The sequence below is a fragment of the Tetranychus urticae genome, chromosome 2 (assembly GCF_039701765.1).
Source record: "Tetranychus urticae isolate SD_2017Ah chromosome 2, NJAU_TeUrti_SD_1.0, whole genome shotgun sequence".
Lineage (NCBI taxonomy): Eukaryota > Metazoa > Arthropoda > Arachnida > Trombidiformes > Tetranychidae > Tetranychus > Tetranychus urticae.
Window position 1 is genome coordinate 19817840 of NC_142959.1, and position 27558 is coordinate 19845397.

General features: G+C 31.4%; 3 protein-coding genes across 4 annotated transcripts; 2 read left to right on the top strand and 1 right to left on the bottom strand.

The window, feature by feature from the left end:
- Positions 1 to 198: 198 nt before the first annotated feature.
- Positions 199 to 2422, bottom strand: LOC107370854 (heat shock protein 60A). Its single transcript, XM_015938811.3, has 3 exons — positions 1289 to 2422; positions 895 to 1207; positions 199 to 730 (listed from the first exon to the last, which is right to left on the bottom strand). The coding sequence occupies exons 1-3, from the start codon at positions 2345 to 2347 to the stop codon at positions 390 to 392; spliced, it is 1713 nt and encodes a 570-aa protein (XP_015794297.2). The 5' UTR covers positions 2348 to 2422; the 3' UTR covers positions 199 to 389.
- A 581-nt stretch (positions 2423 to 3003) lies between these two features.
- Positions 3004 to 5319, top strand: LOC107370852 (heat shock protein 60A). Its single transcript, XM_015938808.3, has 3 exons — positions 3004 to 4148; positions 4230 to 4542; positions 4742 to 5319. Exons 1-3 carry the CDS (start codon positions 3090 to 3092, stop codon positions 5092 to 5094), a joined length of 1725 nt encoding a protein of 574 aa, XP_015794294.1. The 5' UTR covers positions 3004 to 3089; the 3' UTR covers positions 5095 to 5319.
- A 43-nt stretch (positions 5320 to 5362) lies between these two features.
- On the top strand, positions 5363 to 26028 carry LOC107370786 (allatostatin-A receptor-like). 2 transcript variants are annotated; one of them, XM_089267588.1, is made up of 6 exons: positions 5387 to 5698; positions 5766 to 6063; positions 11497 to 11620; positions 14577 to 14832; positions 14881 to 14984; positions 24985 to 26028. In XM_089267588.1, exons 1-6 carry the CDS (start codon positions 5524 to 5526, stop codon positions 25624 to 25626), a joined length of 1599 nt encoding a protein of 532 aa, XP_089123714.1. In that variant the 5' UTR covers positions 5387 to 5523; the 3' UTR covers positions 25627 to 26028. The 2 variants fall into 2 exon arrangements, with proteins under 2 accessions (XP_015794228.2, XP_089123714.1); XM_015938742.3 differs by having other exon boundaries at positions 5363 to 5698; positions 14577 to 14984.
- Positions 26029 to 27558: the final 1530 nt, after the last annotated feature.

The following is a 27558-nucleotide window of genomic DNA, read 5'->3' on the forward strand; positions in this document are numbered from 1 at the left end:
CATTCTTCATAACGGCTCCGTTCATTTCCAATATTGAATATCTATTGATGTTCATCAGCAAGTAATTTTGAATCATAATTGCAATTACATGAATACTGAGAGCTCTTTTCTTGGACACGAATTTAGGTGAAAGGCGTTTAATCAATCTTACAAATTGATTTGAGATCTTAGATTCGATTAAATTTATAAGACGAGAAATTTAAGCAAACTAACATTGTTTTAATAACAAGAAAATATAGAAAAATTGGATTATACACACATGATTATAATTGAATTAATTGAAAAGACTAATTAAAGCTGAGCTTTTACTATATGATAACTAGATGAAACTACGATCAATGACGAGATTGAAGCCTAGGATGAGATGATGCAGAGAGTGGAAGATTTGTTTAGTAATCCATACCACCCATACCACCCATTCCACCCATTCCTCCCATGCCTGCCATAGGATCAGCTTTGTCTTCTTTGGGTGCTTCTACAATAACTGCTTCAACTGTTGTTAAAAGTGAAGCGACTGAAGATGCATCAGATAAAGCAGTTCGGACGACTTTTGTTGGATCAATGATACCAGCGGAAATCATGTCAGTGAATTCACCACGGAAAGCGTCATATCCAAAATTAGGATCATTTGAATCTAAAACTTTTTGAACAACAACTGCAGCATCCACACCAGCATTCAATGCTATTTGAGTGCACGGCATCTTGAGAGCTTTTCGTACTATTTCGATTCCTGTCAAAATAAAATATACAAGAAACAAATGAATAAAAATACTTGCGAACAATGGATAGAAAACATGGATAGAAGAACAAACTTCATGGGAGATAATATCAATAATGTATCAATTGATAATCTATAGCGATAAAATATCTCTATGGAAAAGCATTATATCTTACCTGTCTTTTGATCGTCATTCACAGGTTTAAGATCATCAAGTACTTTGATAGATTTGAGGAGAGCTGTTCCACCACCAGGAACAATACCTTCTTCAACAGCAGCTCTAGTGGCATTCAGTGCATCATTTACTCGATCCTTTTTTTCACTAACCTCTACTTCACTAGATCCACCAATTTTTAAAACACCGACACCACTTGCTAATCTAGCCAATCGTTCGGATAATTTTTCTTTCTCATATTCTGAATTGGTATTTTCAATTTCAAACCTAATCTGTTCGATTCTTCCATCAATCTCGGATTTATTACCTTTACCCTAGATAGACAAAAAAGAAACATAAAAAACAAGATAAAATTAAAAGACTGAAAAAGTAAAGATTTAATATAAACTTCTTACCTTAAGTAGCAGACAATCATCTTTTGTGACTGTAACTTCGCCAATCAAACCTAAATCAGTTGGTTGAATATCTTCCATTTTAGTAAGATTAGCTTCATCACCAAAAACTGTGGCTCCAGTTGAAACGGCAATATCTTTTAAGGTATTCTTTCTATTATCTCCAAATCCTGGTGCTTTCACAGCACATACTTGAAGACCAATTTTCAATCGATTCAATACCAATGTCGTTAAAGCTTCACCTTCAACATCCTCAGCAATAATCAATAATGGTTTTCTTTGAGCATTAGCCATCTCTAATGCTGGAATCAAAGGTTGAACAGCGGAAATTTTCTTTTCACTAATGAGAACAAGACAATTCTCAAATTCACATTTAGCTCCTTTAGGTGAAGTTATAAAATATGGTGAAATATAACCTCGATCAAATTTAAGACCTTCAATGACTTCAAGTTCATCGGATAATGTTTTACCATCTTTTACCGTAATCACGCCATCTTTTCCAACCTTTTCCATAGCCTCAGCGATCAAACTACCGACAGTTAAATCTCCATTTGCTGAGATTGTAGCGACTTGTTTAATTTCATCAGTGGTGGTTACTTTTTTTGATTGGTCTTTCAGTGTTGCAATGACCTTTTCCACTGCCATAATAACTCCTTTCCTTATTTCGGTAGAATTTGCTCCTTTTGAAATTTTATCGAAACCTTCTTTGGCAATAGCACGAGCCAAAACGGTAGCAGTTGTTGTACCATCACCAGCAGCCTCATTTGTAGCATTGGCTACATCTTGTACAAGTTTTGCACCAATATTTTGAAATTTATCTTTCAATTCAATTGCTTTGGCTACCGTGACACCATCCTTGGTTATTTTTGGTGATCCCCAAGATTGTTCAATTACTACATTTCGTCCGGAAGGTCCCATCGTCACTGACACAGCATCAGCAAGAATATCAACTCCAGATAACATTTTAGCTCGAACATCACCTCCAAATTTAATTTCTTTAGAGTAATATCTGCTAAGTGAATTCCTAATAGCAGGGGAACGACGTAAAAGAAAATTGTACATTTTTGTTAAATTATATTAAATTAATTTGATAGAACTCAAAAACACAAATTAAAACGAACTGGTTGCAATATTACAGCGTGTTCAACATGCTTTTCTGGTGGATTTCTGGTTTTGATCAATTGTGAATCGATTTTAAATCTATGATCGAGTTTTTCATGTAAAATCGATTTAATACAAGAAAATTTACTCATCGGAATAACCTTTTCTTGGGCTAATTGTAATACACTTGTCCAGGTTTCATTATTGATCAGTGAGGCCACTCATTGAGAAATGTAATAATGTTACGGTTTAATTTATTGAGTTTTTCTTCTTCGCAATCAATGCGAATTAAATGCTTAAAAGATTCACCTTTCATTTGAGTTTGGGCTTTGGTTTATGGCCCATGACATAAGCTAACCAATTTGATTTAACTGTGAGTTTGATCAAAAGCAAGTCCTTTGATCATAATATAAATCTAGACAGAATAGTTGTGCGTATTCATTGAGATTATTCAGTTTAAAAATATCTTCGAAAAAGTTTAGTTTGTATTCAAATTTTGCTTAATAAATTTTTTAGCTAAAATTTTCAACACAAGATGGAGTAAGAAAAATTTATGCGGTAATTTCTAGAAATTGTACAGCAAATGTTGCAGCATGGAAATCACGTTGTTTTAACTTTGGTGCTTTAAAGATTACCGGTGGTTTTTGAGTTTTGTGTAACTGTATTTAAATATCCCAAATTAATTTAAAATAATTTAATAAAAATGTACAACTTTCTATTACGTCGTTCCCCTGCTATTAGGAATTCACTTAGCAGATATTACTCTAAAGAAATTAAATTTGGAGGTGATGTTCGAGCTAAAATGTTATCTGGAGTTGATATTCTTGCTGATGCTGTGTCAGTGACGATGGGACCTTCCGGACGAAATGTAGTAATTGAACAATCTTGGGGATCACCAAAAATAACCAAGGATGGAGTCACGGTAGCCAAAGCAATTGAATTGAAAGATAAATTTCAAAATATTGGTGCAAAACTTGTCCAAGATGTAGCCAATGCTACAAATGAGGCTGCTGGTGATGGTACAACAACTGCTACCGTTTTGGCTCGTGCTATTGCCAAAGAAGGTTTCGATAAAATTTCAAAAGGAGCAAATTCTACCGAAATAAGGAAAGGAGTTATTATGGCAGTGGAAAAGGTCATTGCAACACTGAAAGACCAATCAAAAAAAGTAACCACCACTGATGAAATTAAACAAGTCGCTACAATCTCAGCAAATGGAGATTTAACTGTCGGTAGTTTGATCGCTGAGGCTATGGAAAAGGTTGGAAAAGATGGCGTGATTACGGTAAAAGATGGTAAAACATTATCCGATGAACTTGAAGTCATTGAAGGTCTTAAATTTGATCGAGGTTATATTTCACCATATTTTATAACTTCACCTAAAGGAGCTAAATGTGAATTTGAGAATTGTCTTGTTCTCATTAGTGAAAAGAAAATTTCCGCTGTTCAACCTTTGATTCCAGCATTAGAGATGGCTAATGCTCAAAGAAAACCATTATTGATTATTGCTGAGGATGTTGAAGGTGAAGCTTTAACGACATTGGTATTGAATCGATTGAAAATTGGTCTTCAAGTATGTGCTGTGAAAGCACCAGGATTTGGAGATAATAGAAAGAATACCTTAAAAGATATTGCCGTTTCAACTGGAGCCACAGTTTTTGGTGATGAAGCTAATCTTACTAAAATGGAAGATATTCAACCAACTGATTTAGGTTTGATTGGCGAAGTTACAGTCACAAAAGATGATTGTCTGCTACTTAAGGTAAGAAGTTTATATTAAATCTTTACTTTTTCAGTCTTTTAATTTTATCTTGTTTTTTATGTTTCTTTTTTGTCTATCTAGGGTAAAGGTAATAAATCCGAGATTGATGGAAGAATCGAACAGATTAGGTTTGAAATTGAAAATACCAATTCAGAATATGAGAAAGAAAAATTATCCGAACGATTGGCTAGATTAGCAAGTGGTGTCGGTGTTTTAAAAATTGGTGGATCTAGTGAAGTAGAGGTTAGTGAAAAAAAGGATCGAGTAAATGATGCACTGAATGCCACTAGAGCTGCTGTTGAAGAAGGTATTGTTCCTGGTGGTGGAACAGCTCTCCTCAAATCTATCAAAGTACTTGATGATCTTAAACCTGTGAATGACGATCAAAAGACAGGTAAGTGATTATATTATTTTATCAATAGATGATAGATATACTAAAGGACTCAATGCAATGCTTGTTAAAGCAATTTTTGCTCAGTCGCCATCTATGGATAATAGATATTACATTGTATAATGCAAGTTTTTTAGTCTTCTATCCACAATTTTTTCTAAATCATTGCAATTAATTTGTTTCTCTTTCTTGCATTCAACAGGAATTGAAATAGTACGAAAAGCCCTCAAGATGCCATGTACTCAAATAGCATTAAATGCTGGCGTTGATGCTTCAGTTGTTGTGCAAAAAGTTTTAGACTCAAGCGATCCTAATTTTGGTTATGACGCTTTCCGTGGTGAATTTACTGACATGATTTCCGCTGGTATCATTGATCCAACAAAAGTCGTCCGAACTGCTTTATCCGATGCATCTTCAGTCGCTTCACTTTTAACAACAGTTGAAGCAGTTATTGTAGAAGCACCCAAAGAAGACAAAGCTGATCCTATGGCAGGCATGGGAGGCATGGGAGGAATGGGTGGAATGGGCGGTATGGGTGGTATGGGTGGTTTCTAGATACCATAAAATCACCTAAACCAAACGTCACAATTTAGCCGTTATCCCGATGCATTTATACTTGTTCCAATAAACTGTAGTGCCACTTTACATGTAATAGTCATTTTTTTACATTTTCGTTCCTATTGATAAGTTGCACCATTTATATTTCTTTCTGTATTTCTATTCAGCTGAACTATATTTTCATCATATACAAATAAAGTTTGTTTTCTATTAGAATCACAATTTATCAAAATGCGCATCTTCATTTAAAAACCAAGTCGACGCAAACTCTTTTCTCGAGAGTGAGAAATAGTATAACAAAAGTTTAACAAATTGTTACCAGAAATAAGTAGCATCATTGTTACGTCTAAAATGTCCACCTTGAACGTTCACCAAAAACTTTCTTGATCATCGTTATAAAATTGTTACACATATCAATAGTCAATCATGGAACCTTGGAATACAAATGACTCTTATCTTCCACCACCTTTTGTTAATGATGTCCATCGATGTTTACCAAAAAGTAGCCGTTTCGATGAAAACTGTTTACCAGATTCAGGCGACTTACGGATTCCAATGGAAAGACCAGAAGATATGCTTGATCCAAGTAAAATAAATCCAGGTAATACAAATACAGATAAGTGACTTTCCAAAAGACCAAAGAAATTAAATAACTTTCCTTTAAACAGCATTTTACCCAATCATAATCACCCATGCAATCACATTCATCATTGGAATTGCAGGCAACATTGTAGTCATACTAACCTGGGCTGGTCGAGGTAAACTGAGGTCACCAACAACGGCATTCCTGGTTTCCCTTGCAATTGCCGATCTTTTATTGTTAATTGTTTACGTTCCTCTTGAAACCCTGGAATACTTTGCTATAACATGGGATGTTGGAGGTTCAGTTTGTAAACTGAGTTCATACGTTGAAATGCTCTGTGGTATATCATCTGTACTCAATCTGGTTGCTGTTTCAATTGAAAGGTAAAACAATTTTAATTAAATTGCATTTTTCACCCTTTCCCAATCAATTGAAAATTGAATTTTGGCCAAAAAAATTTTGCTCCATTAAAATGGCTTCAAATCTTAGACTTTTCATCCATTTTTAGTTTCAACTTTTTTTGTAAACTTATAAAGAAAATCTCTTTTACAAGAAAAAAAATGTTCGAAACTGTCAACTTATTGAACATTTTAATTCATGTTAACCACATTAGCCAACAACCGAGGAAGTAGACTAAAAATTTTTGATTAAATACATTTTCTGGGTTCAAATTTGACGACAAAATGTCAAGCATCCATTTCAACAGATTCAACAGTCAAACTCTCATTTTACCCAAATTAATTAGTGAAAATAATCAGTTTAAAAAGGTTACCAAATTAGCTAATTAATTGTACGATTATTGTTGGGTAATAATAGGAATGAAAGATATTTTTAAACTGAACAATCTCAACACGCACAACTATTCTGTCTCTAGATTTATATGATCAATGGAGTTACTTTTAATCAAACTTACAGTGATATCAAATTGGTTAGCTCATGTCATGGCATGAGCATGAATGAACAGCTATGATAAAGTAAAAGTATTGCAACAATGATAATCACAGCGAAAGAATCAAAGGAAATCATTGAAGGTTGACTGATTAAGTAATTGCTTTTTTTTGCCGTAAATCAGATCAACAATTTGAATTGAAACAAAAAATATTAACTTAATCTTTAAACCAAAGCCCAAACTCAAATGACAAATGAAAGGTGAATCTTTTAAGCATTTAATTTACTTTGATTGCGAGAAGAAGAAAAATGTCAACAAATTAAACCGTAACATTATTACACTAATCAATGAGCTAAACTCACTGATCAATAATGAAAGCTGGTCAAGTGTATTACAATTAGCCTTGTAACAATGTTTTGTAACACTTGTTACACTACAACTTCATGTTTCCCTTGACATTTTCACTGTTCAATGTGAGAAAGGAAAAGAGCGAAATTCATGAATATTCAAAGTAAATCAAAAGATGTAATTATCATAAACTTGAGATTGAAAGAAAAATTTGGTTCAGAGTTTTCCTCCATTCACGTGCTTTTTCAATCATGAAACTTGAAATGATTCAATCTGTACTTTTATTTTTTTCTTGTTTTTGCTTTTTGATAAAAGGTGCAAATAATAGCAAAAAAACTAAGAATCAGAGAAAAGTGAATGAAAATTGTTTGCTCAACAAAAGCTCATTACCTTTTATCTGGAAAATATGAGATTGAACAACTATTATTATCACCATTTTATTATCTTTGTTATTGTGATGAACAGGGACGGGTAAAGAGTTCTAATTTATTGCATGATAAATGTTGAAAAAATGGATAAAAGTTCACAAAATGAAGAAAAAGCGAAAGAGCATTTTTCCAAAGTTATCATAAATTTTTGACTCCCAGTTGAGGTTATAAAAGCTTTATACCGTCTTGGTATTCAATTTTCAGTGAAAACAAATTGTTGAGAGAAAAATTAATTTTAATAACGATATAAAAGGAGGAAAGTTTGATTAAATTGTTCAGTTAATAATTGATTCTTTTTCTTCTTCTTTTACAACAAATAGCTTTGCTTCAATTTTCAAATCTTTATTGAGCTTCAATTTTCACTCCATTCAACTTTATCTGGGAATTTACTCTCAATTGTTTACCTGAAAAAATTTTCATGGTTAATCCAGTTTGATTAAGTTGCTCTGACAATTTTAATCCATTTTACATAATTGAACATTTTAAACATGAAAAGCGATTACAAATAAATTTAAATAAACTTGAAATTTCATTGAAAATTAAAACTATTATTATAACCTTTTGAGTGTATAAAAAGACATTTCGAGTCGATTTTGAGTTAACATTTTCAATTGAATAGCAAAGATTACTATTAATAAGACCTTTGATTGAAGCCTGAAGCAAACTGTAAATATTGAGAATCCCTTTTTAACCTGAAAATTTGTTGCTCTAACCTGTTATCAATGCTTCTGTTTAAATAACCATTTAATTGCAACTTTTTATTACAAGGTAAAAATCAAAAAGTTACAACAAAATGATGTTTTTCTGGCTAAAATAATAATACAAAATAAATATCATAATGTTTTCCCAGTAAATTCCCATGAAAGCAAACAGAGTTGATCATTAAAGGTCACAGGTTTTAATCAACATGGTCAAGCTGAATAAATGGCCAGCAAAAATCAATCCCATCAAGTGCAATCTCATTACACAAGAATATACCTTTACCCACATTGCCACCAGTTTTTTCATTCAAATTGCCAGGTAAGCAGAGAACTGTTAATATCTGGTTGAAACAAAGTAAAGAAACAAATCAACATTGGATAAATTAACCTCAAAACAATGAAGGAATTTGCTTCTCTACAGGAAAATAAAAAACACTGATTTACCATTGAATCTCATCTTTAAACCATTTAAACACTTTCATTGTTGCAATGACAATGTTGTGCCTTGGATTAGGAGTAAAATGAGCAACTAATTTTAAATACTTGAATAGAATTAATTTTCATTGAGATTCGAGAAACTCGACTGCAAATGAAATGAACACGAATTAAGGTTAATCTTTTTCCTTCTTCCCTTTACGCTCCAAAACAATCGAAAACAATTATATATATATTTCGTTATAACAACCAATATCAAATCAATAATGATGACAGGGAAAGGATGAAACCAAGATTGATACAAGAATAGATTGAATGGATAAAATGGGTTTCATCTCTTTATTGCCCTTTTTATTCTCATGGACATTTTTTTCTCCTTCTTCTTCTTAATCAATTACGGAAGGAATCGTTAACTTCTCTACTCAGTTGGAAACCTTTAATCAGTAACATTGAAACTTTCATGTTCATCATCTTCTCATCACAATCTGGCCGCTTCTTTGTATCCTTTTGATAAGCCTCAAGCCAAATGTGATGCAAAGGAAAAGCAAGTGAATATTGTTACAACGATTCATTGTCTTTACATTGAGTAATGATTTTTCATAATTTCTCACAACTTTAACCTTTCCAATTACATTCTCCTGTTGTTGACCTGATCACCATGTTGCTATCATTTTCCCATGTGAAGCATCTAATAAGAATCTAATATATAATCAATGAAATGCTCTCAGAGTAAATACTAACATTTACTCATTCTTTTAACGGCATTTCATTTTGCTTTTCTTCTTCATTTCACCTTTTCTCCTTTTCTTTCATTTTCCAATAATATTCTCTGTCTTCTCAAAATGATAATATAAATCAATTTCATTTGAACATTGCATTAATTTGTGTTGATTCAAGGAAACAAATTCACCAATTTTACCCTCAAGTTCCATGGTTATGCCTCTTGTTATGCCAATAGGCAACAGTTTTCCCTGATAATGATAATGATGTTCAAAATGCTATCAGTAATCATGATAATGAATCTGAAAGAGGAAACAAGAGGTTAAAGAGAAACTGTCAGAAAATGAGAAAAAAGATTGAGTCTTTTGTTGATCAACTTGTTGAACTTTTTGTCTTTTTACCTTTTCCTTGTTAGACAATCATTCTCATTATAATCATTTAATAAGGTTCACTATTTTTTCCCTTTGTTTCATTCAAATACATCAATGTATACTCATTGTTATTGGTAATATTATTTTTATTCACTGCAATTCAAACAATATGGTTAACCTTGTAATAAAAAAAGGTAAAATTAATGTCCATTTTCCCAGGCTCACAGGTTTGAAGTTCAACAAGCTTCTTTGGTTTTTATTCAAACTTTCATACAAAGAGTCTTTTCATTTATTGGCCAAACAGGTAATGGCTTTAGTGTTGATAGTTTAATCATTATGATTATCCCATTTTCATGATTAAAAGTTTTTCCATCTCAAGCTAAACATATTAACACTGAAACATGTTACAGTCAAGACTCTGTGCTTGCGAAATGAGATGTTCAAATGTTAACCTCAAAGTTGAACATTATCTGGTTATTTTCAATCATTATTGGGTAAACTGGGTTCAACTCTATGTAATCCCATTAATTACGCCACCAATTAAATGATTGAAATTGATTTGATTCTAATAAGCACTTCATTCTGTTGATAACACTTGATGAACATTTATCTTGAGTTTCAGTTTATTCCTGTTTTTCACAGGTTTCACTCAAAGTTTACTTCTCACGATGTCTTCCTTTAGCTTTGAAAGCTCATCAATGGTTTACTTCAATAAAGGATTCAACGATTCACACCTTCCTCATAAAAGGTCTTTCAATGGGTTGTTTAAAAAGTAAAGTCTTGTATCTTTGGAATGAGTTTTCAAATCCTTTCGGAAGTTTTTAAACAGATTACTTTTGAGATGAATTAATGTTACTAGTGTTCAAAACGAAATTCAATCAAACGATCTTCAAATTCAACTATGATGAAAGAGAGCGAGGTTATTTTGAATTTTTTATTAGTCTCGTTATAAACTACTCGGGCCTGTAGCTTTCGAGATATTAGGTGCAAAGTTTGATCTCTCTACTTGACCTGAAAAATCTTGTATGTTGGTATTATGATGTTGGTTATAAAGCGAGACAAATAAAACTACCAAATTCCAAACCTTATTCACGAACTTATAACAATATAAAAGCTTGATTAATCTTTGAGCAATCAAATCCTCCGCACCAATTTGAGCCTAATTTTATGAAAAATATTGTTACGCATTAAATTTTAATTTAATTTCAAAATCATTTTGCAACATTTCAATTAAATTGCTGAATAAAAATGATCAAAATTGCATGATGATCAAATGTGGTTTTGTCAAGATTAATGAAGCTTTTCTCATAAGCTCATGATTGAGATTTAAAGTATAGTAGTTCCATTTATTGAATTTCATATTCAGCAGTTTTATATGGATTAGACAAGGTTAATCAAATACTTATTACGATTAATCTATTGTTGACTCGCGAGACAGACAGTTTAAGTGCACTGGTAGCTGCACTTAACGCAACGAATTGGGGTTTCAGTTAACGCAATTTTTAGGTGTTTTTATTGTTGTTTATTAGGTTGGTTATTAGAGGTTTATTTTATTGTTTTAGAGACATTAATATGTAAATGCTCAACCTTGAAGATAATTGCTTGACCTAATAGATGGCAAATTTGGTAAAAATTGACCAATTTGTTGCGTTAAGTGCAGTAAGAATGATTTCTGACTGATCTTTGCCTTTACCAAGTTTGAAAAAATCTGACTTTGCGATCAGAGAACCTTCCCTTTTTAGTCAAGAAATGATTTGATGTAAATTCTTGACCATCCAAACAGCTACATTTTCGCATAATCTGCATATTCCTTAAAATATTTTTTGTTTTTCTTGATTAAGTTATCAAAAAACTCCAAAAATTTTGTCTGAATTTAATCCATATTAACCAAGACTTGGATTTTTTCTCATACTTTTCTTGACAGATTTTTAGTGATTGTTTATCCCATCAAAGCAAGGCGATTATGCACCTTAAGTACAAGCCGTCGAGGCCTTTTGCTAGTTTGGTCTTTGGCCGTTATACTTGCTCTTCCAGTTGTTTTTACAAAGGTAAGTTAACCTTGATTACTTGATGACCTATTCACTTTGATGGAAATTGGCTTTTCAATTAATCTTTGATATTTTACAGTTGCAATTGCATTTGAAAAAAAGGAAAAGTAAAACTCTTAACCTTTCAAATCTTTCTCTCCTTGATTATTCATCATCTTTTTGTTTGCATTTCACTCTTTTTATTTCATTATCATCAGCATTTTCATCATTTTCATCATACGCTATCATCATGTACTTGATCATCTTTCATTTGATTACCATTATATTCACGTTCTGAAAAACCACTCACTAATACTTAGACCCTACTCAGGAAGCTCAAATAAGATGATAATTCATTAGCTGATGATAAATTATCATTCTTTTTTTTCTAAAATTCTTTACCTCATCAAATGAATGAAATTTTCCCTTCTCAGGAAGACAACAAAATATCCTTTTCCATATTGTTTTACCCAATTGATTAGAGTGCAAAAGCCTTGTTTCAAGAGTCTTTTTTCGTTCATTCATTTCATCAGGAAAACCTCTTGAAACTATTGAACAAAAATACAGATGAATAACCAATAATGTGATAACGTGGGACTAATTTTTTATCCAACCATCAAAAGCATTTTTGATAGACAGTTAAAGAGAAGCAGAAGAAACGAAAACCCAGTTTTATCCAACACTTTCATGGTTAACAAATCATTAGCAGATTCATTTTTCATTGTTCAGTTCTTTTCTCGGAAAATTTGCAAACAATAAATTCATTTAAATTCTTTCATAAACAGTAAAAGTTAATCATGAACTTCTTAGAACTGAACCAATGGCTAATCATCAAGTCACGTTGATCTGATTGTTGTTGGTATTACATGCAATTGTATGACCGAATCACGTTCAGATGAAATTGGTTCAATATGCAGATTGAGTTCAATTAATTATTGTTGAGTAAAAAAAAGGAAATCAATCGATAGAAATGAAGAAAATTAAATTTTCTTTTCTCTGTCTTTCTGAACTTTACTGAACCAAGAATTGAGATTTTGGATTGCAACACTGAATTGACGAAAAAAAGCCAAAAATAGTTTCCAATTCAATTGCTATTATCATAATTAAAATTGGAAACATGAAAAAAGAAGAAAGAAAAGAATAGAATTTTATATTTTCAACTTTTTCTCTTCCATGACTTTTATTCAGTGATAATTGAATAAAATTGACTCAAATCTGATACTTTCATCGTTTCCGTTCCAGTTATCATCCAGTGTTGGCGTATTTTTGTCCAAATTCAATTGAATTATCCAAATTTTTCAAGACCTTTACCGGATGACAAAAGCTTCACGCGTTTAATGTAAAATTATTTTGACAAGTTGTTATTGAACAGTGAAATAGTGAACCCAAAATGTACAAGATTATCATTGTCAGTGTAAATATTGTCTATAACTTTAATCTATTAGTAAATGCTATTGATAAATATTTATACTGGGAATGATATTAATAATGATATTCGTTGGGTGAGAACAGGGAAGAAGAAGAAAAAAATGGAAAAGATTAATTTCAATGTTAAACCCGATTGTGAATTGTGTATTTGCTTTATACTGTCGTTTATCATGAAATGCAATTTTGTTTCAATCATGTTCAATGATAAAAATGTATTAATAATTGTTAATAATTGTTAATCGTCTTGTTATTAGGTTTGCATTGAGATGTAAAAATAAAAGCGATCAAACGAAATAAACATTTGTAAAATGTTTTCATCTCATCACGTTAATGCTAAACGTTATCATGGGTTACAATTGAATAAGTTGAATTATCTTGCAATTAGTATTGATTACAATAACTTGATTGACGACAAAAGAGCAAAAATGGTTAAATCATTTTCGCAAGCATTCGTCTGTCCAATAAATTCATCTTGTTTACTGTCTGATCAACTGATTGTTTAGGATTGTTTCCTGAAGATTAAACATGATACTTTTGTGGCTCCAAGAATATGATAAGATTTTCTCATCAAAAATATTGAAATTTGTCCAGACTTGCAGAGTTGAGTTTCATCGAATTTTCCCATTCAGACTTTCAATTTCTTGAAACATTATCTTGAATCTGAATCAAAATGACCTTTGAATAAAAATATTCAATTAAATTCAATTGTTGTGTCAATTATATTTGCCTAGTTTTGTGGAATCAGGCATTTGTTGGAATCGTTTTTATGCACTTTTCGTGTTAATTACAATGAATACACCTTTTGTTTCTTCATTGTCAGCTAATTTATTTGACAAATGGTTCAACTCATGAACGTTAATGAATAAAAGCTTCAAGAGATAATTAAACAACATTTAAACAAACACACTAAGCACATAATCGTCTAGAGTTTTTTGTCTCTTCTGGTAACCTCGTGTTCTGTATCATTATTGCCATGTTTTTATCGGTAGTCACATAAAGACGAACCAGAAAACAATTAGTAAATGCATAAAAATAATTACAAACAGTTGACTGTAAAGGCAAGTGAGAAGTGCAAATAAAAGCAAAACAAGATTTATTCAGGCAAGAAATTGATAACTAATCGTAACCAAATGTCTTTTCATGTAAATGATAAATGTTATCTCATTATTCACTCCCAATGACGATAACATTTATACAACCATTTGATAGACTCTTAGCTTGTCCAAAGGAAAAGGTTCAAGAGAGGAATGAGGGAAAAAGTTAAACAGAAAATGATATTAAATTGAAATTCAATTGGAATCTGATTGGAGAAGAAAAGAAGAAAAAGGAAAACATGAAATTTTTTCCATCACATTATTGAGACTTGTTGGTGTTATCCAAACTCATCTGTAACTTGTAACATTAACTGAAGAAAATGTTTCATTTCATTTTCCAATAAATAATGTGTAATAAAAAAGCCTTTTTTCACCTCTTCTTTGTTATCATAAACAAAATTTTTTCTTCAACATTTTCTTTTTTCTATTTTTCTTTTCATCGGAAAACAATTCAGAGAATTCATCCGATAACATATTACAATAGTTCCACCTCAGCTACTGCCTATTACTGTTGGGATGCTGATGATGATTGGGCTGCCATCATAGCCATCTATCAGTTGCTTGTTATGTTTGTCCTTCCTGGAGTTCTAATGGTCATTTGCTACTTTTGTGTTATCCAAGAGCTTTGGGTTAGCACACGGACAATGGCTTCAATGACCAAAAACCCATCCACACCAATCACTGGTTCAACCTCAACCAATGGTACATCAAGTGAGTCTCACATGTCAACCACAACCAGTCAACTAACCTCATCATCAGTCCGCCACGATTACCAGATTAAGTGGCCTTCCAATAAGCACGAAAAGATTATTTATCCAAAATCACATTCCCATGGTTTTCAGATTCGCCAAGCTCGCAAACAAGTAAATACAATTTTCGATTTTTTCTCTTTTCGTCAATTTCCAATGTTACACTAATGTTACACAATTATTAGGAAAATAGTTCGGAAGTGAGTGAGAAATGAATATCAATACTGTGAACCCTCTCATATTGTCACGTCGTGGGATTAGCATTTCGGCTATTTTTCTATAATATTTAGGTGAAATAGCCGTTCTACGAATTTAATTTTACAAAAAAACATGAATTTTTAATTTAATTTTGTGATTTTTCATGTTTATTTACCCGATTGGTAAATCAAGCCGCATTAAAAACATAATTAGAGTCCTCTCGAAATTTAATTAATTAAAAAAGCTGAATTAAACTTAATTGTTTATTTCGTTACTATGACCACGGACATTTTGAGAGGGTGACAATATGAGAGGGTTCACAGTACATCCTTTTATTTCTCAACAATTTGATTTCGAGATTTTTTTGTTGGCAAAAAATTCTGAACATACAGCTTTTCCCTGGAAATGTTTTCAGGAAATTGCTGGAAAAGCAAAAAAATTTTTCCACTTTCAGATTGACTTTGATAACGGAAAAACTATCAATTGATAGAAAGATATTTTTTTAGCTTTTACCGTTTCTCAAAAGGCTTTGATTGTTTGCTGCCTTTTTGCTTCATTTGACATTTATTCATAAGTGAATTATCATTATTTCATTCAATATCGATTGTTTCAATTGTTATTTGTTCAACTGGATTCATTGGGAGTTGCTTTCCTCACTTGTCGTCTTTTATAATCTTTGTTAATTTTTTGTAACAAACTTGCATAATCTTTTCAATTGCTTCTTAAACTATTCATCCAAAGAGGCTTTTAAATTACTTCAAGTCTCTTTCACCTGTACACAGCTTTGAATCGTTGATGAAAGCAAAAAAAACATTGTTCAATTCTCAGTCAGGGAATTCAGTTGTATTATCTATAACTAAGTTTCTTCAACTGACTTTCATTTCTTGCAAAGTTAATTAAATATATCAAAATCTGTCCACGAAGTTTTCCTTTCTCATTTCTTCCAACAAAACTCGTATCTTTCAATCTCACCTTTACTGGTTTATCAGTGACAGAAATCTCTGCCTAGTTTTGTTCAGCCAATTGAACCCCAATTTCTCAGTTCTGTTCAAGGAACAATCTTTGACTGAAAAATGTTCATTAAAACCAGTTATTTGGAACTTAATATCAATCGAAATGTTGCACGATTTCAAGAGTAAAACACGATAAATGTTGCGATATGTTATTAAATGGATTGGCCATTTCATGTGAAGTTTAGAAAAGCAAACGAATCAAAGTGCTATCATCTTTAATCTTTAAAAGGTTAGATTAGTTTTTCCATTCTTGTTGATAAACCTTTTCTCTTCATTATTAATAGCATTCTCAGTTCAATTAACGGTTCTTTAAATGCTGATAATCAATGAGTAACTTCATCATGTACCATGCTTTTGTTTACCTTTTTCTTTACTTAATCTTCTTTTCTTTCCTTTTGTCAATTTCATTTGATTCAAGTTGCATTCAGTAAATATTAAAATGCCAATTTGCACAATATTTGAGGATAAAAATGAAAATGTTGATAACAGTTGACTTTTTGTTTGGCTTAATCAAAGTTTAACATTTATTAAAATGTTCAATTTGCAAAAACACTGCTAAAAGCAATGTTAATGTGATTTAAAAGGAAATTTTTTTCTTGATATTTACTCTTGTTTACTGTTGAGGAAATGCAAACAATCTCTAAGGCAGAGTCTAGCAGCTAATTGACTCTAATTGTGAAAATATCATTTTCAATTTCAACTGATCAACATTTTGATTTATAGAGTGAAAAATGCTAATCGAAATCAAAGTTTCGAGCTGAGTTTACCTTGAGTTTGACATTAACTGGGAATAGATTTACCAAGTTATATTTACTTCTTACTTTTAGTGGATAGAAGAGGAAAAGTGATAAGTTTTTTCAATTCAACTTTTTGGTTCCAATGTTGGTCATTCTTTTTTTTCCTTCGTGATTCCTGATCAATTCAGGTTATTGTTAATCTGAGAAGGAAAGAAACTTTGCAAGTTGCCTTCAACTAATGGTCTGCGATGCAAGTAATCATTTCAAATGAGCTTATTTTCTATTCGAAAAGTTAACCACAAAAGTAAAAGTTGAAGGATAATCCTTTAAATTCCTTCCCTGTGCATAAATCTTATGTTGCATTGAACTTGGAGTTTGAATTTGATTCATTTACTTTATTCCAGTAAAACGAATTTCACATTTTTGTTGATTGTTCAACATTTTGGGTCCAGGTTCTGGTTTTAATGGGTGACTGAACCTTAAATGTTTTTTAAAATGCTTTATAACAAAAGTTTTAGATAATTTTTCTGATATTTGGCTCTTTCTAATAATACCACAAAAACAGTCTGAAAGTCTGCGCCTTCAAACTGGAATCTAGTCTACTTTGTGGTATCGATTGTAATTTCAATGTTACTTGTCATTGAGATAATTGTCACTAAAATTCGCAAATTATTTCTGAAATCTCGTTTCTATCACATTTTTTCAAACTGATCGCATCACTATTATTTTTTATATTATTTATGCCTGAAAGCATGATATTTCAATGGTTTTCAATGGCAATAAGTTTTCTACAAAATTTAATTACTTTTAGTAGACTTGGGTATAGACTCAGAACCTCTAGTTACAACATTGATTTTCAGGTGGTTTATAAGGAATCAATTTTGATATGCTAAAAGCAAGTCTTTTTATATTATAGTTTTTCTCCACGAGGCTTTTCTTGCCATCCTTTCTCGTTTTTCTTTTCTTTGCTCAAAAATTAGTATTATATTAGTAATACATCAATAATTTTTTTCATCAAAATCTAGACATTTGAGACATTTCCTAACTATTGTTTAGCAAATGAATGTTTACTCACAAGGGATCGGCACGAACTGTCGCTCGAGTTTTTTAATGAAATATATATTTTTGCATAGCCCATCAGGGGTACATAAAAAGTGAAAAATAGTAGGTGCCCGTTTTTCGATTAACAAAAGTTATTGGCATTTTCATGGCTAGTCTAGGCATTTCTCTATGCATTATGCTCAAGTTTTTTGAAAAAAACAAAATTAAAAAAAATTTTACGAATTTTCGCAGCTCGCAATCAGGCAATTATTTCGATCAATCAGCGAGTCTAAGAGGGCAATTGCGGCAATTAAGGCAATTACTGGCCACAAACATAAGTTTTTTTCATCTAATGTTCATGGTGCGAAAATTCGTAAAATTTTTTTTAATTTTGTTTTTTTTCAAAAAACTTGAGCATAATGCATAGAGAAATGCCTAGACTCGCCATGAAAATGCCAATAACTTTTGTTAATCAAAAAACGGGCACCTACTATTTTTCACTTTTTATGTACCCCTGATGGGCTATCCAAAAATATATATTTCATTAAAAAACTCGAGCGACAGTTCTTGCCGATCCCTTGTCAGTGACTTTAGTCAAACATTTAATTCAAACATAAATACAATTTAATACGTTAAGTTGTTAAAAAATTACTTCTTGTTCAATAACAAATAACACAAAAGAGAGGCACAAAAATGTTGCTTCCAGTGCAAAGCACGAAACTGGACTAACTGTTGATTATTTTGACCTTACTTGTAAGTGTAAGAATTTTGTCCATTGCAGTAAGCAGGGACAGTTAATCTCTTCGGTGACAACAAATTATCAATAATCTATTGAATAGTAACTTCAGCAACAAAGGGTGGCTCCGGTTAGGTAGTTTTACCTAGATCTATGCTATATAAATCGGTATAAAAATTGATAAATTTTTCCTTCTCATCTTTAAACACATCATAAGTGTCGGAATATGAAATTTTATTGAGTCAAGCCGCGAAAGTTGATCTAGATTGAGCCTCTTATTAATTCAGATTAAATTAAGATCTTTGCTTGAGCTGATCTACCCTAAAATTAAACTTATCTTGAGTTTGGCATTGTAACAAAACAATAAGAAAAATTTAAACAATCGAAAATAAATTAATTAATGAGCACAATTTGTTTTTACACTTTAAGCGTTGTTTCCATTGATTTGTCCCAGATTGTGTTTGAGATCCGGACATTTTATACACTAGTGTTCGTAAGCCTATCAAGTGACATCCAAAATAATTTTCTTCGCTAGTTTCAGGATTACTTAACACAGAGAACAGGTAGTTTCAACTTTGAAGCATTTAAAAACTTGCATCGCGTGTTATGGAGAGTTATATTTGAATCTGAATTTCATGTATACTCTTTCATCGTAAACAAAACAATTTAATTTTCATCAGTGACATTGATTAATTTGACTGCAACCCTCTGAAAATAACTGTGTTTACTCGTTTAATTTATCCGTATCTGGTTAATACAATTATCTGGGTTCCTGTCCGTCAATTTTTCGTGTAAACTATAAGAAAAGTTAATGTGAAAAGAAATAGCTCAAGGTTTCGATCTCAGTTGTTGAAAACGAACCTTAGAAATATCGTTATAAAATGAGGCAAACTTGCTGTCTGCCATTGAACATATTCAAAATGAATTTAAAATATTGATAATTTCTGCAAATCAAAATTTGTACCTCAAAGAAGTGGGCAGTCCCACTCCTTTGCCAGAAACCTTATTTTCAAATTATTTTCCGATCGATTGTTGATCATGCTAATGTTCGAAAATATTTTTCTTACTCGTAGCCCTTTTCTGTACAATTAACCAAATAATTGTTTGATCAATTTTTATTGGAGAGGTTTTGGGATTTGATTATCTACACACGCGAAAGGTTGACGGACGAAAAGTTGAGCGACATAGAAGTTTGTTCTTTGACTATCAATGATTTGTGATGAATTGAATTTCCGTTTAATATTAAAAAAGATTCTTTCAAGTTTAGTCGATCTGTGAAAAAACAGAAAAATTGAACAGTTTACAGTGAAACACGCAAAGAGCCCATTGAAATTTGACTTAAGATGAAAATTTGTTCTCAGACTGAATTTAATCAGAATCAGCAGAAATTTTTTCTTTTAAATCTTCTAAATCAGATGAAATGAAACTTTTCACAAAAGCTCACATTGAAAGACAACACTGTTGTCTTAATTTCAAGGTTTCCTTTTCATCAAAGTGTCTCATTTGCCAACATGTTTATCATATTGAATACCAAAAGCGATAACCTTAACTGGATTCAATTGAACATTGAAATAACAAACAAGGAAACATGAAACCATAATTCAATGAAAATTATTCAATATTTATCATTTTTCTAATCAATCTTGATCAAAGCTTATTCCAATTAACAGGGAAGGAAAACTACATAACTTTGATAACCTCTTTTGAAATCAAACTCCAAGTAATTCATTCATTTCAACAAAACTGAAAACATTCTTTCAACTTTTCCAGTTTAAATGTTTTCTCAAAACTAATTTCCTTGTCAACACACATGGAGTTCGAGTATCATGAAACACGCCAGAACATGAAATTTTTCATTTCCATTGATTTTGTAAAACAATTTGAATCATGAAATGTTCAATCCCATTCGAATGGAAACAACTCGAAATTTGAAAAACGTTCAGTTTCCATGTAAACACAATGTCAACATTTGCTAATCATTTTTTTAATCAAAAGTCGACTTTTGACGTCGACTTTTTGTCAAGTCAATTTGTCATCTCAGAAACTAATCAATCTTTAATCATCAGTCTTGATTGAAACACATTTCTTTGAAACATTATCATGAAATTAGCTATTGTTGTATTGAACGAAGAAAAGAGTAAAAAATGAACCAACAAAAGAAGGGGAAAATTTTCACATTTTCATTTTCATCATCACTATCAGGGTGAAAAGAATGTTGAATAAAGAGGTTAAAAAAAGGAAAATTGGAAACTTCTTGAAATGCATTTTTTTCCAGTCACCAGGATTACAGAATTTAAGTCACCATGAGCTTCAAGAATGATTGAGAAGAGGAAAAAATTTGAAATCATGAATAAGATTATCATTAGTGATTATAAAGCTCATGATTGACAACGAGGCAAAGTTTTGCCAAAGATAATTGAAGCTGTAAGAATTTGAAGGTAAAAAAAGGAATCGACTAATAACACGTTTAACAAAATTACAGATTTGACTTTCATGATCAGATTTACTCGGAACAAGTATGATGCAGGAGAGAAAAAACTTTACTCATGATGAACCATTGAGATTGTTTCAGTTGATTCAAGAGTTTACTCGGAAAAGAGCAACATTTAAGAAAAGGTTAAAAAAGAGAAATTACTTTGTTTCAAATAATTTCCAATTCAAATAATTCCATGTTTAGTTATTCTTCTCTCATAACCATCAATTGATTGTTCATGTTCAATGTTTACTCCAACCAAAAGTTCAACCTGTAATCCAAGATGAAACTCGATTCTTGCATCAAATTGTTTAGCTTTTCATTTGATTCAACAAAAAATATTTGTTGTCCCATTTGGAAGCTCAAGGTTTTACGTAAAAAAGCGTTTCAAGATTCATTGATTCAACAGTCAAATCTTGTATCATGATGAGGAGAAATGCTTATTATACAAAAATTTTTTTTCCTTTTCCTTGAGAAATGCAAGAATCGAAGTTTCGAAATTTTCTTTTCTCTCAGATATTCATGAGCATCTTGATGCTTCAAAATTGATTGGAATTTCAATGTCTCAGAAAATGAACCTTTTCACTCATCATTCTATTCCCATCTCATCTTAACATTTTAATCTTTTTTTATTTCCAATTTTGAGCTGAAAAAGAAAACAAAATTTGTGTGAAAAGAAGAAAAAAATTTGACTAAAATTTGAAACTCATTTTCATTGTTGACAATTATGGACAATTTGTCCAGTTTTGAAGGTTAAACGATAATGTTTACTCCCAGTGAAAGTGTGATAAGAAAACCTCCCAACTGTCATTTTCAGGACATCTTTAGTAATTTATAACACTATCATTGTTGGTAATGTTTTTTGCTTCTTCATCAACATTTTGCCAAAGTTCATCCATTCAATCCTTTCAACATGAGGAATAAATCTAATCATTATTTGGAAAACTGTTTAAAACGATATTCTCCTTTTGGCATTACCATTGACAATAAACTTGGCTATAATTGAATAGCAAAATGAGTTACATTTAAATTCAAACTCATCGAGTTGGTTTAACAGGAGGATGAAGCAAAAAATGTGTTCAATTTGCTTCTTCTTTGTCCTAGTTTTATTCATATTTTTTCTGCTCAGTTTTTTTTCTTCTCTGGTTTTTTCTTGCTCGATATTCACCGATGAACAAGTTTCATCAGCTTTCAACCTGGATTCACAATTTCATCTCACCCTCTTTTCATACTTCATCACTCTTCAACTTTTGGCTTGTTTTGTTATTTAAATTTTACCTCACTTTATTGAGGAATAATAAATGTTTAATAAGTTTGATCGGCAACATTTCAATTTTGTTATTTCAATGTTTAATATCCTTTACTCGTAGCCACATTAAAATGCATTATAAAGCAAACTTTTCCAGGTTCAAAGTTTTATTTATTCAAGGGTTCATAGTTTTCATACAATCCTGTCAGTGATCAGTTTTTGACGGAAAAATTATCCATTGATGTTTCGTAATGGGAAACTCAATTTTTACTCCAACAGCTCAAGTAAATCTGTTTGTTCAACAACAGAAAAGGGATTATCAAATGTAATTATATTTGGACAGTAATTTGTAGACATTGTACTAATTGAGTCCACAGTCGAAACAAACGATGTACCTTTTATTAATGGACAAGACTGATAAATAGGATTTAGTTCAACCTATTATTAGCATTCCTATTATTAGACTGTCAACTTGCAGTGTTTACCCGAGAAAGATAAGCTCAGTAAATTGTTTCGCGTAAATTATTGCAACCGTCAATTAGACATCATTCAACTTCGATATAATCGCTTCAATCATCAGATGATTCAACTTTCTTTTGGACTTTTTCGCCAAGCCTTTCGACCTAATGACATCTCTTGTTTTCAAACTAGACTTGAAAATCTTTTCAGAATCAGATTAAGATGCAAAAGAAAAAGTTGACCAAAGAACATTTCTGACGAAAAAAGTTCTGGAGTTTGAGAAAAGACTGCGCTTTTTGTCAGTCGATGAAAATGGGTTTGCAATGATGAAAGTAAAGCCTAGTTTGATGTCGAAATTTCAAGCTTAAACTTTAATCAAATAACCTGTTGCTTTAAACTGTTTGAATATGATCTTGTGTTTCAGTAAAAGTAAATATTTGGAAAAGAAAAAAAAGATTTCTCAAAAGATGCTATTTTCTGGCTTGAGAATCCCAGAGGAAAGGTATTTGACTCCCTGCAGTCCAAGCAAGATAATGAGACTTTTACATTCCTTTCAACTTACCTTTCAACTGGGTTCGCTTTGGATAATTCAAAGCGAGTTGCACATTCCAAATGACCTTTTGATGGTTAACAAAATGATTGGAGCAATTTTTCAAGATTGCCAGATTTGCTTTTCACCAAAAGATTCAATTTGCTATCACCTTTCCTCAGGAAGCCAGGTAACATTGTAACAATGAACAACTGAAATGAGACATGAAATAATGAGGCAAGGGTAAAGAGAATAAAGGTGAAAAGAAGATCAAAATGAGGTTCGAAAAAGTTGCTAGACATGAACAGGAATGTGTCAGGTAAAAAAATAAATCACAATTTGGCAAAAAATGCAAGCTTTTCAAATTGTACACATTTTCAATTTAAGTTTTGAGTAAATGTAGGAAACAAAGAAAATGTGAAATGTGAACAAAAAAGTCAAAAGTGATGAGAAAAGGGTTAAGAAAAGAAAAATTATGTAAACAGAAAAAGAGATTCCTGTAGATGATATTTTCATTAGAGACATGTAAATGTCTTTATAGCTTTTATTCGTATCATCATTCATGGCATTTCTTGTTTATTTACCATCAAATAATTATCATGTAAAATAACAGAAAGGGTTGCAAGGCAAATTTTTCATTCTTTTTTTTTCTTCAAAACTTGGTTCGAAACAAGAATTCAACTTACATGATAATTTGATAGCGACTTTAACTGATATTTACATTCATCTTGCTTACAGTCAACCTTTACTTTTGTCAAATTTCAGCCTTTTTTGGTCCAATTTAACTCCTTTAATCTTTCGATTAAACATGTAAAACTAATTTGTACTCAAATGCTTCAAGATAATAGTTAATTGAAAGAGAATACATTTTAAACTTGAAAATTCAATTGTAAATTTAATGATTCGATTGAATTGATAACTCAATTGTTCTTCAAATCAATTCAACATTTTGTCAGTTAAGCTGATTGCCATAATAAATTTAATCGTCAAGGTTCGAGTTTAATTTCAAAGAAAATGTTTACAGTAAAATTAGCAAAACTTACGATCGTTAGAGAATGAGGCTCGATCAAAATCTTTTCAATCATTTCAATTTTATGATTGAAATAAATTTTCTTTCTTTAACCCAAATTTGGCTTTAAAAGTTTTTGTAATTATATTATAATAACGATAAAGAAATGGCAATCATCTAATGAAATGAACTCTTAAACTTTTTCCATCTGATATCGATTATTCAGTTGGAATATTTTCAAGTTGCTTTGATTCGTTGTTCATTTTCATTATTCATAGAGCACGAAATTGCTTTAAATCTTGTAACCAACATTTCGCTTCTAATTTTTCACTCTTGAACGTTGACAAATGACAACGAATTATCTGTTTACTTCTAAAATCTACTGATTTTATACGAATGGATGATTTAAGTCATGATTACCATTTTAATTAATTTAAGGATCGAGTCTGGAAATTGTCGATCCAATGCTAATAACAAAAGAAGATGTCTATTCATTTTAAACGTTCACTCCATCAGTCTTATTACACACCAAACTTACGATAATTTTTTCCCACTCGTGACTGTTTTCATTCCTAACGACGAACTCTGTAACATTGAAACTTGAAGTTGCTCTGGAAACAAATGTCAATTATCGTTATTTGATTGAATCTTTATTTTCTTTTAATTGCAGGTGATAAAGATGTTGATTTTTGTCGTTTTAATATTCCTATTTTGCTGGGGTCCGAGGCTCATAATTAACGTTGTCATAAAATTTGGCCTTCAAGATTATAATCAAACAATATATTCAGCTAGAGTAACCTGTTACCTGTTATCGTTCATCCATTCAGCCCTTAATCCGTTCATTTATGGTTTCATGTCAACCAATTTTCGTAAAATGATGTGCTCATCTTGTTCTCACCATGGGCAAACCTCACAGTCGGTCAATTACATCAACAACAATACTGGAAGCTGTTCCCTTGCCAGTGGAGTTGTCCCAGGTTTGGGTCTCAATGCGACTCCCTTGACAAGCCTGAATGTCGCTGTAACTCCGAGTGATCTTCATTCATCTCAACATCAACACATTCACCACATAATCGGCTGTGTTTCCAATTCACTGTTGAATGAGAAAATGATTATTGAAGGTAACAACCATTTACCTCAACAAATGAACTCATTTTTAATCAACAATGACAGTGTTCTCATTGATTCCAACTCGTGTCCAGGACAAATTGAATACGATCTTTCGAGTTACTCTTCAAGTGATAAACCAACTTCAAACCATAAAACAGTCAACTGTTTGTCCATAAAACCAACGGAGACCGAAACCCTGTAAACAGTAAACTTTTTTTTCTACCAAACAACTCGTTAACTTTGATCAACAACCAATTCTTACACAAAACTGAATACCTTTTTTACATCGTATTCTTGATTACAAAGTTTCAAGTTTAACTTTGAATCTTTCAGCTGATATAAAATTACAACGAAATGAAAAGTTAAGGCCCAAAATAGTTTCCCTTCATTTTCAGCATTTATTTTCAATCCATAAATTGATTACCAACTTTACCAATCAACTGATATGAACAAAAATTGTGAACAAAACCAACTTCTCTCATTTCATTGTAAAGCAATCATACAATTTCAATTAACTGGAGAAAGCATAAAAATATTCAAAATGAAAATGACAAATATTATTGTAACAAAATGTAATATATTAAAATGGTTTAGTTTATCAAAATGTTAACCTTTTGAACTGAATGAAAGAAAGGAAAGACTGAAAAGTTGAAAATATCGACCATTGAATCTCTATTCATAATGTGCCCAAAGTATTCAATATGGAAGGTCAAATTGTTATTAAAAACTTGATAAATGAATATAAGAAAATATCATTTCCTAATTCATGAGAGAAGCCATAATTGATATTCAATGATTGAAATGATGAAATCCAACAATCGCTATTGAAATGCATGCATAATGGTTACAGAATTGATAGTAAAATTACTAAAGGAATGAAGGAAGAAAAGTTAACAATAAAAATCATAATTTCGTATTTAGATATTTGATTGTTGAAACAATTTATTTTACCTTAGCTAAAGGTTTTAGTCAAGTTTGTTCGAGTGTTGAACTTGCTATTTTCACGAAAACTCGGATTCAGTGGGTTTAACTTGGAAAGGTTAACTCATCCATCAAAAGCTATAAATCAAGTTGGTAGCAATTTCAGTTGAACCATTATCATTATTATGGACTATGAAGATGATGATAGTCTGCCTTGTAATGGTTGTTACCTTATTACACTGTTGGGTGACAAAGGAAAGGTCACATTGTTTTTGGGTTTCCCTTTGAGAAGCAAAAAAACTGACGCTGAAAATGATGGACAATCAATTGTATGTTTTGCTGGATGATTGATGTTGCTTTCATTTTGCCTTTTTCCCTTGTTTTATGTGATTCCGTTCATCCTGTTGTTGGGGATTTACTTTGAATCAATCTGTGGATAAATTGAGTACAAAATTGTACGATTAACTGTTGGGTTTGTTCATATGGAATGAGAAACGAACACGAGTCAACAAAAGTTAATCTCTAAAATTTGTCCTTTTTCTTCTTCTTTTTTTTGTATTTGTTTGTTTCTTCTATTGTTTTACCTTTGGTTTTGATTACTTGTTTGTTGCTCATCTTGTTTGCTTTTTCAAGTTGAAATAGTTCATTGGGTTTCATGACAGTTATCAGAAGGTATCAAGGTGATAGAATGAATACTTGGATGAACCAGTCAGAAGGAAAGTTTAGTTTTTAAAATTGAAGTGAATTGGGTTGAAGCAAGAGAAATCAAAGTTATCATTGAATATGACATTAAATGTGTAATCCCATTGGCAATTGAGGTGACAATTGAATCTATCAAATTTTATTATCGTCTCAATGGTTCCATTGATCAAAGTGCACAAACCCAAAGGTATAATTTTACTAACTGTTAGTTGACTTTACGTTCATTTTTGCTTAACCAGGCAACTTCAATTTACATTCAATTTTAAGGCGACAATTATTTATATCAAACGAAACTCTTTATTCCTTCATTAGTTTCAATTGAATTGAATCTATTAGTACACATATTTATGAGCTGTTGAAGAGATCTCAATAGTCATAAAACTATTGATATTAAATGAAAAGTCGTACATTTGGTAAACACTTTTAAACGTTGGAGGCAACTCAATATCCATCTCAACATGATTCTACTGGAAAATATCAGCATTAAGGGTTTGTTGCTATTTTCATTATT

What these genes read in the sequence shown, in the direction of transcription:
- LOC107370854 (XM_015938811.3), bottom strand. Translation starts at nt 2,347, where the DNA reads ATGTACAATTTTCTTTTACGTCGTTCCCCTGCTATTAGGAATTCACTT. An exon ending in ATGATTGTCTGCTACTTAAG is followed by an intron (nt 1,208 to 1,288) that starts GTAAGAAGTTTA and finishes TTGTCTATCTAG; the next exon opens with GGTAAAGGTAATAAATCCGA. An exon ending in GAATGACGATCAAAAGACAG is followed by an intron (nt 731 to 894) that starts GTAAGATATAAT and finishes TTATTTTGACAG; the next exon opens with GAATCGAAATAGTACGAAAA.
- LOC107370852 (XM_015938808.3), top strand. Translation starts at nt 3,090, where the DNA reads ATGTACAACTTTCTATTACGTCGTTCCCCTGCTATTAGGAATTCACTT. An exon ending in ATGATTGTCTGCTACTTAAG is followed by an intron (nt 4,149 to 4,229) that starts GTAAGAAGTTTA and finishes TTGTCTATCTAG; the next exon opens with GGTAAAGGTAATAAATCCGA. An exon ending in GAATGACGATCAAAAGACAG is followed by an intron (nt 4,543 to 4,741) that starts GTAAGTGATTAT and finishes TGCATTCAACAG; the next exon opens with GAATTGAAATAGTACGAAAA.
- LOC107370786 (XM_015938742.3), top strand. Translation starts at nt 5,524, where the DNA reads ATGGAACCTTGGAATACAAATGACTCTTATCTTCCACCACCTTTTGTT. An exon ending in GTTGCTGTTTCAATTGAAAG is followed by an intron (nt 6,064 to 11,496) that starts GTAAAACAATTT and finishes TTTTCTTGACAG; the next exon opens with ATTTTTAGTGATTGTTTATC. An exon ending in TTCCAGTTGTTTTTACAAAG is followed by an intron (nt 11,621 to 14,576) that starts GTAAGTTAACCT and finishes AAAACAATTCAG; the next exon opens with AGAATTCATCCGATAACATA.